Source organism: Periplaneta americana, chromosome 12 (genome assembly GCF_040183065.1).
Source record: "Periplaneta americana isolate PAMFEO1 chromosome 12, P.americana_PAMFEO1_priV1, whole genome shotgun sequence".
NCBI lineage: Eukaryota > Metazoa > Arthropoda > Insecta > Blattodea > Blattidae > Periplaneta > Periplaneta americana.
Window position 1 is genome coordinate 12,371,852 of NC_091128.1, and position 14,923 is coordinate 12,386,774.

A 14,923-nucleotide genomic window follows, 5' to 3' on the forward strand; every position below is an offset into this window, starting at 1 on the left:
TTGTACAAATGTTTCTACTATATAGATGAGGGGGCGAGATATATTCAGTCATATGAGCTGTTGGACAGGGGAAAGAATGAGCTATCAGAAAGAGAATGGTTTCTTGATAGTTCATATTATACGAATATAGTAACACGAAAGTACATCTATCTTCCCCTCTATACCCATTGGTAATATAGCTACAGTACAAGATCATGTATTACGGGTTCCTATCACCACGGCATGGCGCGTCCTCAGGTTGCGGATAGAGGAGACGGCCTCCAGATATGGAGGGTAGCAGCGAATATATTGAATAAGCAGTCGTGGACAGCCGATAAGGGGTAGTCCTCCAGCTTGGGCTAAGAACCTATTGCCGTAAAAAAAACCGGCTTTTCACTAAACCTTACATTAACGCTAGGAATGGGACTGATTCTCTCAGACAACCACAGCAAAGGAACAATTTTATGAGATTTGGTACTTGCAACGTAACTACTCTTTATAGAACAGGAGGAGTAACATTAGTAGCAAAAGAACTAGCTAGATATTGAATAGACTTCGTGGAAGTACAAGAGGTTAGGTTAGATGGGAATGACATATCATAAATAGGAGATTACTTGTTGTATTACGGGGAAGAAAATAATAATCACCAATTAGGAACAGGATTCTTTGTTCATAAAAGAATAAAATCAGGAGTAAGAAAGGTCGAATTTATCAGTGACAGGTTATCGTATTTAATACTTAAGGGTAGATGGTGCAATATCATAGTTATAAATGCTCACGCCTCTACAGAAGAGAAAGACGGTCATATAAACGATAGCTTCTATGAGGAATTGGAACACACTTTTGATTAGTTATCTAGATATCACATGAAAATTATGTTGGGGAATTTTAATTCTAAAGTAGGACGGGAGGATATTTTTAAGCGATTATTAGAAAAGAGACCCTACACGTAACTAGTAATGACAATGAAGTTAGATTAGACAACTATGCCACATCTAAAAATTCAATAGTCAAAAGTACAACATTCCCCCATAAGGATGTACATAAAAATACTTGGAATTCTTCAGATGAATTGACACACAACCAAATGGATCACATCTTGATAGATAAACGGAGACACATTAGTGTAATAGACATTGGAACTTTCAGGCGGGGGAGGAGGGAAGACTGTAATTCTGATCCTTATTTTGTAATTTGAGAATTAAGAGAAATAATATCAGTACCAAGGGAGTAGAGCAACTAGTTAATATAAGTAGATCCAATATCATGAAATTAAAGGGCGAGGAATTAAGTAGCATTAACGGGTAGAAATTTGAAATAGGTTTGCCACTTTAGAAAGCTCCGACGAAGTTGAGTAGGAGCTAGATGATAATAGTACGTGGGAAAATATCAGAGGTAGTCTGAAAATTGCAGCTGAGCAGAGCATAGGTAGTTATGAACCTAAAAAAAAGAAACAGTGGTTTCATGAAGATTGTTGCACGATAGTAGAAAAAAGGAAACGGCAAAATTGAAATTCTTACAGGATCCAGTTGAGGCGAATAGAGATAATTATTTCAATGAAAGGCGGAAGGAAGTCGTACACTTAGGAATATAAAGAGAGATTACTTGAAGGGAAAACTGAATAAGGTAGAAACAAATAGCAAGAAGAAGACATTCCAGATTTATATAAGGGCATAAAGGAATTTAAGAACGGATATTATGCAAGGGTAAACGTGATGCAGGATGAGAATGGTGACATGTTTGCAGTCTCTCATTCAATCCTGAACAGATAGAAGAGCTAATTTGGGCAACTAATAAATGTACTTAGGAAATGATAGGAACAAAATCCAAATACAAACTGCTGAGCCATTTATAGCCCACCTGAACCTATAGTTTCTGAAGTCAAAATTGCGATAGAGAATCTGAAAAATTACAAGTCTCCGTGTATGATCAAATTCCTGCAGAATTAATAGAAGAGGGTGGAAGCGCACTATCTAACGAAATTTATAAGCTTGTACTTGCTATTTGCGAAAAGGAAATTGTACTAGTACTATGGAAGGAGTTTATAATTGTACCTATTTTTAAGAAGGGGAACAAGACTAACTGTAGCAACTTCCGAGAAATATCACTTTTCTTGACAACGTACAATATTTTGTCCAATATTAGGAATCATCAGTGTGGTTTGAGACGTAATAGATGACCTATTGATCAGATATTTTTTATTCGACAGATATTGGAGAAAAATGGGAGTATAGGGTTATAGTACATCAGTTATATAGTTTTCAAAAAGATAATATTGCTAGGTTAAGAGAGAAATTTTATATCACATTCTTATTGAATTTGGTATTCCCAAGAAATCAGTTTGATTAATCAATATGAGTCTCAATGAAACTTAGAGCAGAGTCCGTATAGGCCAGCTTCTGCTTTTCCAATTCACTGCAGGCTAAAGCAAGGAGATGCACTATCACCTTTACTTTTTATCTTATCTCTAGAATATGCCATTAGGAAAGTTCAGGATAACAGGCAGGGTTTGGAATTAAACGGGTTACATCAATGCAAATGAGTGAATATGTTAAGAGAAAATCCACGAACCATTAGGGAAGACACTGAAATTTTACTTGAAGCAAGTAAAGTGATAGGTTTGGAAGTAAAACCGAAAAGACGAAGTCTATGATTACGTCTCGTGACCAGATTATTTTACGAAATGGAAATAAAACATTGGAGATATCCTTCGAACAGGTGGAAAACATCAAATATCTTGGAGCAGCAGTGACATATATAAATGACACTCGGGAGGAAATTAAACGCAGAATAAATATGGGAAATGCCAGTTATTATTCGGTTGAGAATCTTTTGTCATCTATTCTTCTGTCAAAAAACTTGAAAGTTAGATTTTATAAAACAATTATATTACCGGTTGTTCTGTATAGTTGTGAAACTTAGACTCTCACTTTGAGAGAGGAACAGATATTAAGGGTGTTTTGGGATAATTTTCTTAGGAAAATATATGGGGCTAAATGGATGAAGATGCAGGAGAATGGAGAAAGTTACACAATGCAGAGTGCACGCATTGTATTCTTCACCTGGCATAATTAGGAACATTAAATCCAGACGTTTGAGATGGTCAGGGCATGTAGCACGTATGGGCGAATCCAGAAATGCATATAGAGTGTTAGTTGGGGAGGCCGAGACGTAGACGGGAGGATAATATTAAAATGGATTTGATGGAGGTGGGATGTGATGATACAGACAGGATTAATCTTGCACAGGTTATGGACCGTTGGCGGTCTTATGATTGGGCGGCAATGAACCTTCGGGTTCCTTAAAAACCATTTGTAAGTAGGGAAGTACATGATAAGGTCACAAGACAGGAGTTGCCGCCGCTACTATAGTATAGCTCACTGAGAATTAGTTACCTGGATCTTGGAGCACGGTAGAAAATATTCTGATTAAATCTGCGATCGGTCAGGCTATCGTACAGCATCGTAAGATCCCGCTTTTAGGACGTTATCTGCCGTGTGAAATAATAGTGACTTGTCAAAGGGGAAATAGACTATATTATCATTTGAAATGACAGTTGTAATAGCGTGACAAATACAAGGACCACGACAATAACATAGACGAATACGACGACAAAAATCAGAACATGACCTGAGACAAACACCGCAACAAAGATCACGATAAGGACCACGAAATGAACCACGATAAATGTCACGATAATGAATAAGTTCACGATAACGACCCTGCCAAAGAAAATAAAGACCACAATAAAGACAGCAATCGCCACGATAAGGAACATGACAAAGACAAAAATCACAGTAAGGACCACGACAAAAGCAACAAGGATGAGCATAAGGGCTCTGGCAAAAACAACAAAGACCACGATAAGGATTACGACAACGTCAATGACAGAACCACGATATGTCCATGTATCACGACGTGAATCATGGTCCCTGTCGTGGTCCTTTTAATGATCCGTGTCTTGGTAATTGTCATCCTTATCATGATCCATGTCGTGGTCCTTATCGTGATCGTTGACGTAGATCTTGTAATGATTCTTGTTGCCTTTGTGACAATCCTTATCGAGGTCACCGTTGTCTTTGTTATGTTTCTTTTCATGGTCTTTGTTGTATTTGTTGTGGTTCTTATCATGATTATTGACACTGAAATGACACTTATCGTTCTTGTTGTCTTTACCAAGATCCTTATCATGGTATTTATTGTCTTTGTTATGGTTGTTATAGTGGTCTTGATCCTTATCGTGGTTCATGTTGAGACCTTTATCGTGAACTTTGTCCTCATCGTGGTCCATTTTGTAATTATTGTCGTGGCCCTTGTCTTTGTCCGTGACCCGTTTCTTATATAGGTCTTTGTTTTTCTTGCAGTGGTTCTGATCGTGATCCTTATTGTTTTTGTCGTTATCTTTGACATGTCCCTTATCGTGATGTATGTTGTTTTAATCGTGGTTCTTGTTGGCATTATAATAGTCCTTATAATCTTCCTTCCTACTCTTGTCATAATCCATATTATGTATTCGTTGTCTTTGTCATTGTACCTATCGTGGTCTTGGTACCTATCATGATTTATGTCGTGATCCTTATCGTGGCACATATCGTAGTCATTCTCTTGGTGCTTGTTGTGTTCCATGTTGGGATCTTTATTCTCTTCCCTGTTTTTGTTACTGTTGTGTTCCTATAGTGGTCTTTGTCAATCTCATATTTCTTACCGCAATCCTATTCCTTGTGATCCTTATCGTGGCCCAATGTCATTGTCCCTTTCATGATCATTCTCGTGGTGCTCGTCGTGGCCCATGTCATGATCCTCATCGTGGTCCTTGTCTTTGTCCTTATCGTTGTCCTTGTCATCTCTATTATAGTCCTCCTCCTTGTGATAATTGTCATGGTCCTTATAGTGATCACTATCAAAGTGCTTTTCGTAGCCCATAACTTCATCCTAATCGTGGTCCTCATCGTCTTTGAGACAGACCTTATCGCGATTCTTTCGTGGTCTTTTTATGGTTCTTTCTTGGTTCTTATCATAGTCATTTCGTGGTCCTTGACGTGATCCTTAACGTTATACTTATCATTTTCCATGTTGTGGTCCTTATCGTAATTGTTGTCTCTATCGCAGCCGTTAGAGCTGTCCTCGTTGTTTTCTCTATGGTCCTTATAATGGTTGTTGTCATTGTAATGTTTTTTTTTATCGTTCCACTAGTTGTTCTTGTCATGGTCTTTATTGTGGTATTTCTTGTTCTTGTCATGGTTCTTATCTTGTTAAATTTCGTAGTCCTTATCGTGGTCTATATCGTGGATACTACCGTGATCATTGTTTTGTTTGTCGTTATCCATGTCACGATTCTAATCGTGATCTTTCTCATGGTGTTAATCGTGGTCCATATCTGTAATCCAAGTCGGAGTCCTTATCGTGATACTTGTCATGATGCTTGTCGCGGTTCAGGCCGTGATCCTTATCCTGGTCCTTGTCATTATCCATTTCGTGGTCCATGTTGTGATCCTTATCGCGGATAATGTCGTGAACATTATCGTGGTTCTTGACGTGATCCTTATCGTGGTCCATATTGAGGTCCTTATTGTGATTCTTATTTTGAAGCTTGTCGTGTTTCATGTCGTGATCTTTACCGTAGTTTCTGTTGTAATCCTTATCGTACTTCTTGTCGTGGTCCATGTTGTGAGCCTTATAGTTTTCCTTACCGTGGTACATGTCGTGATCCTTATTGTGGTCTTTTTCGTTGAAATCTTTGTCCTTTTCGTCGTTATTGTGAAGATCGTTGATATCTTTGTCATGGTCCTTATCCTTGTCCTTGTCTTTCTAATAGTCCCATTTGTGGTCCTGGTCCTTCTGGTAATCCAAATTGTGGTCCATGTCGTGGTATTTATCGTCATTCTTGTCGTGGTGTATGTCGTATTTCTTGTCGCTGTATATTATCATGTTCCTGATCTTTGTCTTTATCGTAGTCTTTGTTCTCTTTCTAGTAGCCTTTCTCTTGGTTCTTGTTCTTGTAAACCTTATTGTGGTCCATGTCGTGGTATTTATCATAACCCTTGTTGTGTTCCTTCTAATATATTGTCCACACCTGTGGAGTAACGGTCAACGCGTCTGGCCGCGAAACCAGGTGGCCCGGGTTCGAATCCCGGTCGGGGCAAGTTATCTGGTTGAGGTTTTTTCCGGGGTTTTCCCTCAACCCAATACGAACAAATGCTGGGTAACTTTCGGTGTTGGACTCCGGACTCATTTCACCGGCATTATCACCTCCATATCATTCAGACGCTAAATAACCTAGATGTTGATAGAGCGTCGTAAAATAACCCAATAAAATACAAATAAAAAATAAATCTAATATATTATCGTGGTCCTGATCTTTGACTTTGTCATAGTCCTTACAATGTTCCTTGTTTTCTTTTCCATGAGTATACATTTGTCATTTCAAAATTAATCGCTTTGGCGATTGACTTTCGTGTTACACGGTATATTCCAAATTTTCATAAAAGATAAAGGACCAAGGACGTAAAAATAGACCTACATCAGAAATATACTACTGATAACATTTTACACTTGTGTGCACTTTGGGGTAGGATGAAAACAAGTCTACGCATGCACGACCAGATGTCTTTCTGGCTACGCCGATATCGCGTGAACCGCGCTGTAGAACTTTAACTTTCTACAACCAAGAGTCGTCTCATTCTTTTTTTGGGGAACTGTACATATCTTAGCTGCCTGAGCTATTGACACGAGATAGAATGCTTTGCTTCTGCGTGACATGTCAGTATCCTAACGAATGAATAAAAATTTCGATTTTACAGCACGATTTATATACGAGTGTACAGATCGAACATGGGGTACCAGAACTGAAACGGCTATGTAAAGCATGCAGGGTGATCCATTCCGACACTGTAACTTCGTGACTAATAACGCGATTAAAATAATATCGTCTCGTTCAAGAGAGTATACGACTACGATACGACCATGACCATGGGTTGGCACCGCGCATGCGTGAGGCACGGGTGGGGTCGCAGCTATTGGCGGATATTGAGAGGCGTGGACGAAAATTCCCGGGCAATAATTTTCCTATGCGCTAGAGCTCTGACTTTGGTGCCAAACGTAAGATTTTGTGTAGATCTGTTGATCTGAGCCAGACGTAGTCGCGTAAAATCCACGGTCATTTCCCCGATACGAACACATCGCAATGCTTCTATTTCACTTATGATTAATCTTATTTAGCTTCGTGATTCGTGTCTTTTTCTTTTTTTTTTTTTTTTTTTTTGTTATTAATTCTTTTTTATTTCTTGCTTTCTTCTTTGCTATCCTTTTCTTCTTCCTACTTTTGTTTTGAGTCCTCCTTACCTGTCTTTATTTCTGTTGTTTTTCCTTTCGTTTGCTTCCTTGCTTTTTATCTAAAACTGACATCTGTCCATTCTTATTATTACCATTAATTTCTCTAAATAGAATACAAAACCTCTAATGGTAGAATTTTATTACATTAATATACTCATTTGATCAATATATTTTAGATTTATAATTTGCTCCTTATAACAAAGTTCTAGTAACATATTAAATTAATTCTCATCATTTAACCAACTAGATATCTCAACTTAATTATAATTGAGACACGGAGATAAAAAACCCACTGACTCCCAATTTTTGGCAAAACTGATTTATGGGCTGGATGATGGTTTTTAGTTTGTCCCGCATGCGTGGAAGGCAAGAATACACTAATATCGACATTCATGTGCATTCTGGGGGCTGTTTCATAGCTCGTGGAAGTCAGAACTCCACTTACTCTATGGAATAAAAGCGTTTTTGCATTCCAAGCTTAATTTCCCGGCAGGTGGCAACACTATCGCTCAACCAGCTGAGTAAAGTGATACGATATGGTAAGCAGAATGTCACAAAAATCTATGAAATCCATGTAAGTAAGACTATTAAAGGCACAATATCGAGTCGATTAACTTCCAGAAATTCAAAACAGATGCATCATTCCCCAGTCAACTAAAGTACAAATCAGCATGGGTATTGATAGAATAGAGCAAAAGGACTTGCAAAATTTAATGCACTTTATTTCTGAGGAAAGTAGGATGAATTACCAAACTCTGTTTGCGGACAGTAATAATCTATTATCTAGATGCACGTGAAGAACGTGAGAGTGAGAGAAAAAAAAACAGAATCTGTAACATGAATGAGACTGTGTTAACATTTTAATATTGCTTGTGGTTTTATTTGTGCATTTTGATGTGCTTTATGGTAATTTGTGATTTTATGTCTCACATATTAGAAATTTAAAAATATGTAGCAATGTTAATCTTAATAATAAACTTCCATTTTCTCGTAGATTCCAATGTTTCATAAGGGAATTATGTTAAACCTACCTTTTTTCTTCACATGGCTCTTATTTATTCACTTCTTAATTCATACACTGTGAAAGTCAGAAAACCACTAACTCCAGCATTGTTTATTTCAAATTGTAGCGTAAGATAATGTAAAAATTTAGGTTTTGAAGTATTTAATTAATACAGAATGTAATTTTACACAATTTTAATAGATAAATGTATAATATTTAAAGTTAGTAAGAGAAATAATAGGTTTTTTCTCTCTCCTTTAAAATTTGGTTTATTGGAGTTAGGGAGTTTTTGATTTCCCTGTCTCAATTGTTTACATACGCGTATTGCATATTGACTGAATAGAATTAAATTAGCTCATAAATTAAGTTAGTACTTTTTCTTATAGGTTTATCTCAATTTAAAAAAAAACGTGTGCAGACTTGTCGTTAAAACTTAACTGAAGAATATTGTTGAAGAATCTTTTAAGTGTATTTTAAATATTCATAATTTAAATATGTTTGTACGAGTAACTATTGTATTGATTAAGGCTGGTTGAGTGGAAGAGAAGACCTTAGAGATTTAAATCTGTCAGCGAAAATTAAACATTCTATTTCTTCCTTCTGTGTTAAATTTTTCTATTTGTTCCTTTATTATTCTGTTTATTAAAAATAAATTAGGTTCCCTAATTAACTAAACCTCAGCCCGTTTCATAGAAATTCATGTAAGTGAAGTATTGCTGTACTGTCCACCTACTAGTAATTAGAAAGAAAAGTTTGTAAAAATAACATTACATATATTTCAAATAGCCCTCTCTCTATTACTTTTTATCCAGCGATCTAATTCTTTTTTTCAGTCCAGATGTCGTTTGTGGAGATGGCTTCTAGCGTGCTTTATAATTCTCTTAATCGCTAACATTTGGTTTGTACCTTGGACAAAAATTACTAAGCACGGAAAAGTAACAAATTCTTATGAACAACAGCTACAGGCAACACGAAAGGCACGCAGTTTCCAGGACATACAAAGAGAAAAATATGACACAATTGTCCACAGGAACACCTCAGAATCTAACAAGAAATCTATTAGGTCATCGGCAGATGATTTCAGCAAGGAATTTGAAATAAACATTAAGCTTGGCCGATGGGATTCGAATCAACGTTTTAAATATTTCGACTTTGTTGTGATTGGAGATAGATTTGAAGAACTTTCTGATATGTATTCAGTGAGCCTAGCCACACAAAGTTCTCTTGAAAGACTGTATTCTCTTGCTGAAGTGTCACATCACTGGACAGCCGCTATTTCGGTGTCCGTCTTTATTGTCGGTGAAGATTTCTTTCTGACAGAAATATATATCTCTTACCTGAGGCAATGTTTCACCGAGGTCAGGGAAAGAGTTACGTTCCATTTGGCCTATTCCTCAGAATATCCGGCAGCAAGTGATTACCCTAGTTTAGTGGTTAACCGAACACAAAACTGTTCTCATCCAAAACAAGTGTTATCAGAACTTGTTGCACTTCGTAGTCCAGAAACTGTCGATTGGTTGAATTCTTACGAGTATCCTCAGAACCATTTGAGAAATCACGCTCGCAAGAACTGTCAAACTCCGTATGTGTTCTTGACGGATGTGGATATAATCCCCAGCACTGGAATGGCTGATGCACTGGACATCTTTCTCACACAGCAGAACCACACAAATCTATGTGCATATGTGATACCAGCATACGAATTACATGACAGTGTTACGTTTCCGGAAAACAAGAGTGAAATATTGCAAATTATAGAAAAAGGACTGGCAAGGCCGTTTCGTCGAATGGTATACAAGAACGGTCATTTTCCCACCAACTACGAGAAGTGAGTAAAAATTAATACAATTTATTTGAACTGCCTTTTTAATTTTCTCGGTTATATATTTTCCATGTGTAATTTAATAGTTTTGTTATTTTCTTATTTTTAAAATTGTAATATATTTTTTAAGTGTTTACTTCATTTTTAATTTTCAAACATCTCATCACCCTCATTTACGACTTGCTAGTTACTCTAACAAAATGGACTTATTTACTTAGTCTCACATTCATTTATCAATATATAGCATATCATTCCTCTGATTAAGGTTCTGGCCAATATGTACATAGGCTACAGCTATTATCAGGCAGTACATCTCACTTGATGATATGTGTCAGATTAGGTACATATTTCCCTAATCAGACTTCAGATGTAGCTAATCGGCGATGTAAGCAATGGAGGGCAAAAGCAACTGGCCAATTACCTCATTATCTCCTGGCCTAGTTGCCTCATAAGTGGTGTCTTCTTGATATCACTTGTGAGGTTCAGACCTGTCTTCGCACAGTTGGCTGAACAACAATGTAGCATATAAACTGATTCATTCATTAAGGAGGAAATTGCAGCTTTGAGTACTGACAAATTGATAAAATTCAATATTTCTTTTCTCATCAATGAATAACTATGTAACCTTCGAATTGTATATGCTCACTATAAGGTATTTATGCAATTGTATACTAGACCTATATTCAGATTTAGCAAAACTATTACCTTTAATTAGCAATGAATGGTAGCTGCATTTTGCGCATTGAAATATCATTTTCCTGATAATTTCCACGAATATCAATATTTCTGAGCGTCTCATTTTATATTTATTTCAGAATGTTATAGGGAGAACATGTCATATAATATTTGAAATGTCTAAAGAATAATTTGTTTTATTTTAATTTATATTTTGAAGTCCATTTTTTTTAAAATACTATAAGTGTTAAAGTAATAGTTCTGGGTAGGTTTGTTCACAAGTGTGACATGCAGTGACACGTAACATTTCATTGCAAGAGAAACCGTTTGAATAGGCACAAGTTACTGGTGCCAATTTGTATTGCTAATTGCCTCTAAGGGCAATCATTTCGCTAAATATGAAAGTAGTATACAATTGCATAAAAAGACTATACTGAGCACATAGAATTTCAACGTTACAGATTTATTCACTGTTCTGAAAAAAAAAAGATTGAATTTCACCAATTTTTCACTCTGGGCTATATTTACCCCTTTGTTTTATTTGATTGCTTACTTATTCCTTTGCTTACATCGTTGTAGCTATGTTTATTCTGTTTAATTAATATATTATTTTATTAATTTATTTGGTATGAGGTTTTTGAGTATTTGTACCGTGTCCTACATAGAACCGTACAATATGTCCATTCCATTGTCAGGAAAGGTCTGAAGGGGAACTTCTCTGTTGACTCCGTTGGCAAGATGTCAGGATGTCTCTATATCCATGGCACTGTGCGAATATTCTAAAAGCCTATACCATGTTCATCACAGTAAATGTCTAAAATCGTAATTACTTACAGTATTCGTTTATTATTTATTTATTTACCATTCTCGACTAAAGAAGAATAGGCCTAAGGAATTAAGATATTTAAATTAGTTTGACGTACACAAAACTATTTAACAAGGCATGTTGCAATGAAATCTTTTCAATTCGAAGTTGAAGAGGAATTAAAAAATGGAAATATTCTAAATTCGAATTAACCCGCTAATACTTTTTATAACATTCTTATAAATAAAGTAATTATGCTCTCGCATACAATAATGAGTAATGCATGTGTAGTTTACTTTACGATGACCGGCGCTTTCATGTTTTACTCTTATCAACCCTCAAATATTTGTCTCTCTTGCAGTAAATCCTTGTTGCTTGTATATTAGCTCATCATAGTCTTTCAGATTATTTTAAGAGCTCCCAAGTATCAACGTTTTTAATTCTATTTAAATGAATAATAGAATAACAATATCAATAGAATGAAACACTTCAAGTTTCTTTGCTATAGTTGATTTGTTCATACTCCATACTTTAACACTGTCAATGTAGAATAGCTTGTAACATATGTATTAACTTCTGTACAGACAACATACAAAAAATGTGTTATCTTGTAAGTTACTGACTAGTGGGTAAAGGGAAGAGGATATAATTATATACATTATACACCTATAAACATCCCTCACATTGCTCTTAACTGCGGTCAGTCACTAAATAATGGTATGAAATCAGATAACAATAGCAATGGCCATTTTCTCTTCCAATATTTGTCGATCACTATAACATTTCAGAGTAGAATTTGAGTTTTTGGTATCATTAACAACCTTGATTTCCTCGAAATGTTTTCGGATTGGTATAGAATTCGAGAATAGTTCTTCTTCATTCTTGTATACAATCTTTTAACAATTATTGTTGAACTATTTAAATTAATAAATAACGACTTCTCTGTGTTAAAATTTTAAATATTGATGTTATTGTACACTGACGTTCAAAGGTATCCGACCTACGATTTTATGATCGTGTAAGCGAACTTTCCAACCACTGGATAAGTCAGAACAAAAGATACACAAAATTGACGAACTTTGAAAGAGTTCTGCTAGTTCTCAATAGGTGGCACCATTATTTGGCGCCGTTAAAAAGTTTCAGGGAAAATGAGAATGTAGACTGAGCGTAAATCTTTCTTTTAATACAAAATAACAGCGGTTTCTAGACAAACTTTGTGTTGTTTCACAATCAGTAGCGTGGGATGAAAAATTGAATTCTACAGCACGGGTATATTTATCTACGATTGGCAACAGTTACTATTACCTTCGCCACCTATTCATAGAAGTAATAACTCAAGAAGCAACACTTACACGAACAAGTTATCAAACATTATCGATTAGTGGGGTCAGATATCTTTGACTGTCAGTGTACCTGATTGACTGGTTTCGATATTATTTTCATCATCTGCTAATCCTAGTGACACACACACACGCTCGCATGCACGCACGCGCATACACACACACACGATTTCGATCCATTGTACACTGACGTTCAAAGTTATCTGATCTACGAATTTATGATCGTGTAAGCGAACTTTCTACCCACGGGATAAATCTGAACCAAAGATATGTGAAATTAACAAACTTTGAAATAGTTCCGCTAATTCTCAAAAGTACGGGTAAAAGTATTTCAGAGAATGTAAGTGTAGATTAAGTACAAATTATCTTATAATTGATATTATAAGCGGTTTCCCGCTAAATCTAATGTTTTTACACTATAATTAGAGGGGAAAAAATTTTGAATTTTATAATGGGGGTACATTTATGTACTTCTGGAGACACTGACTGTTACCTTCGCCATCTATTCATGGAAGTAATAACTAAAGAAGCGACAGTTACACGAACAAGTTATCGAACACTATTGATTAGTGTTGTTAGATACCTTTGAACGTCAGTGTACACAGACTAATCAAAATTCCAATGCACCAACAAGAGTATAAGGAAGAAATACACACGATCAAATACTACAACAGAATACTGGATAACCTAAAACTCCAACATAATAGACATCACAAGAAAGAAGCACAAAGAAACACAACACAAACACAAGAACACAACAAATACATCACACTAACTATCGAAAATAAAAACAAATACAAGATTGTATAATTTTTCAAGGAATTAAAGTGGAACATTACATACAGATCATAGAACACACAACAAAAAGAACTCAATACACAGACAAAACACAAATACAACCTAACAGATATATGCAAATTATCATGCAATAGTAATAATGACTTCTATATTGGACAGACTGGAAAATCATTTCAAACACGTTACAAGGAACATATCACAGTCATTTCATAACCAAACCACACAACTCAACCTACGCAGAACACATCACAACCTCCAAACCAAAGCTATAATAACACAAACACAGACAAAGAAATACTATCATTCAACCAAAAAACTAGAAACTCTATAGCAATTCGAAATTAATAGACACACAAAAACACATTCACAACACATCCTAACTACTCACTTTAATTTCAGAACACACGCATTTTTGATACAATCATGAACACACCCCTCCATAATATGAAACCAGAAGATCGCGCTGAAACTCACTAAGATTCAACAAATGTTGAAGAAACATCGAAACTAGTAAATCGGGTACAATGACATCATTACTTAAATTTTGATACAGTGAAGTCATCACTTATTATTTTAAATAACTTAACAATTAATCAATGATAAGGCTTTGGTTGAAATAAATGAAATCCTTGCTTCAAATAATTATTATAATGTTATGTTGGAAAGTTTGAATTAAATGTGAATTTGGTTTAAATAGAAGTCTCGAGGAGAATAAATATTTATTCCAATATCTAGTTCTACAAACTCTACTGTACAATCATTCGTCTCTAAAGAGCGTTGAAGAATCTCACCTAAAATACAGTTGGTTTATGATGGAACAGAATTTTAAGAAGCACAAGGTAATACTCACCCTCTCACTTGCACACTTGTTGCCTAAACTTTAGGCATAATATTATGTTTTACGGTGTTGGAGGGAGAGAGAAAACTCCTTGTATATAGCCGCTGGCTGAAGCAATGATGGAGACATCCTTTCCAACTGGTTATAATATTTTGCCTTTTCTTCAAGATATGGCTTGAAAAACCATAAACACAAATAAAACTGTTTGTATTAAATTAAAGTTATGTGCGCTCTCTCTCTCTCTTCACATATATATACAATTTCGGATTCATGACATCTAGAATTTGTCTCAAGTAAAAAAAAAACTACAATGTGAACGCCACCACTGATA

The 14,923-nt window shown here is 35.6% G+C and overlaps 1 protein-coding gene across 3 annotated transcripts in view; it reads left to right on the forward strand.

Moving 5' to 3' along the window:
- Positions 1 to 14,923, forward strand: part of LOC138710177 (beta-1,4-glucuronyltransferase 1-like) — a 159,996-nt gene that overhangs the window by 126,416 nt on the left and 18,657 nt on the right. For 2 of the 3 annotated variants that reach the window (XM_069840813.1, XM_069840812.1), the window contains exon 2: positions 9,148 to 10,142. The exons of the other annotated variant lie outside the window; for it this stretch is intronic. In XM_069840813.1, coding sequence (XP_069696914.1) covers positions 9,148 to 10,142 — 995 coding nt within the window. The remainder of the gene's footprint in view (positions 1 to 9,147; positions 10,143 to 14,923) is intronic. 3 annotated transcript variants of the gene reach the window in all.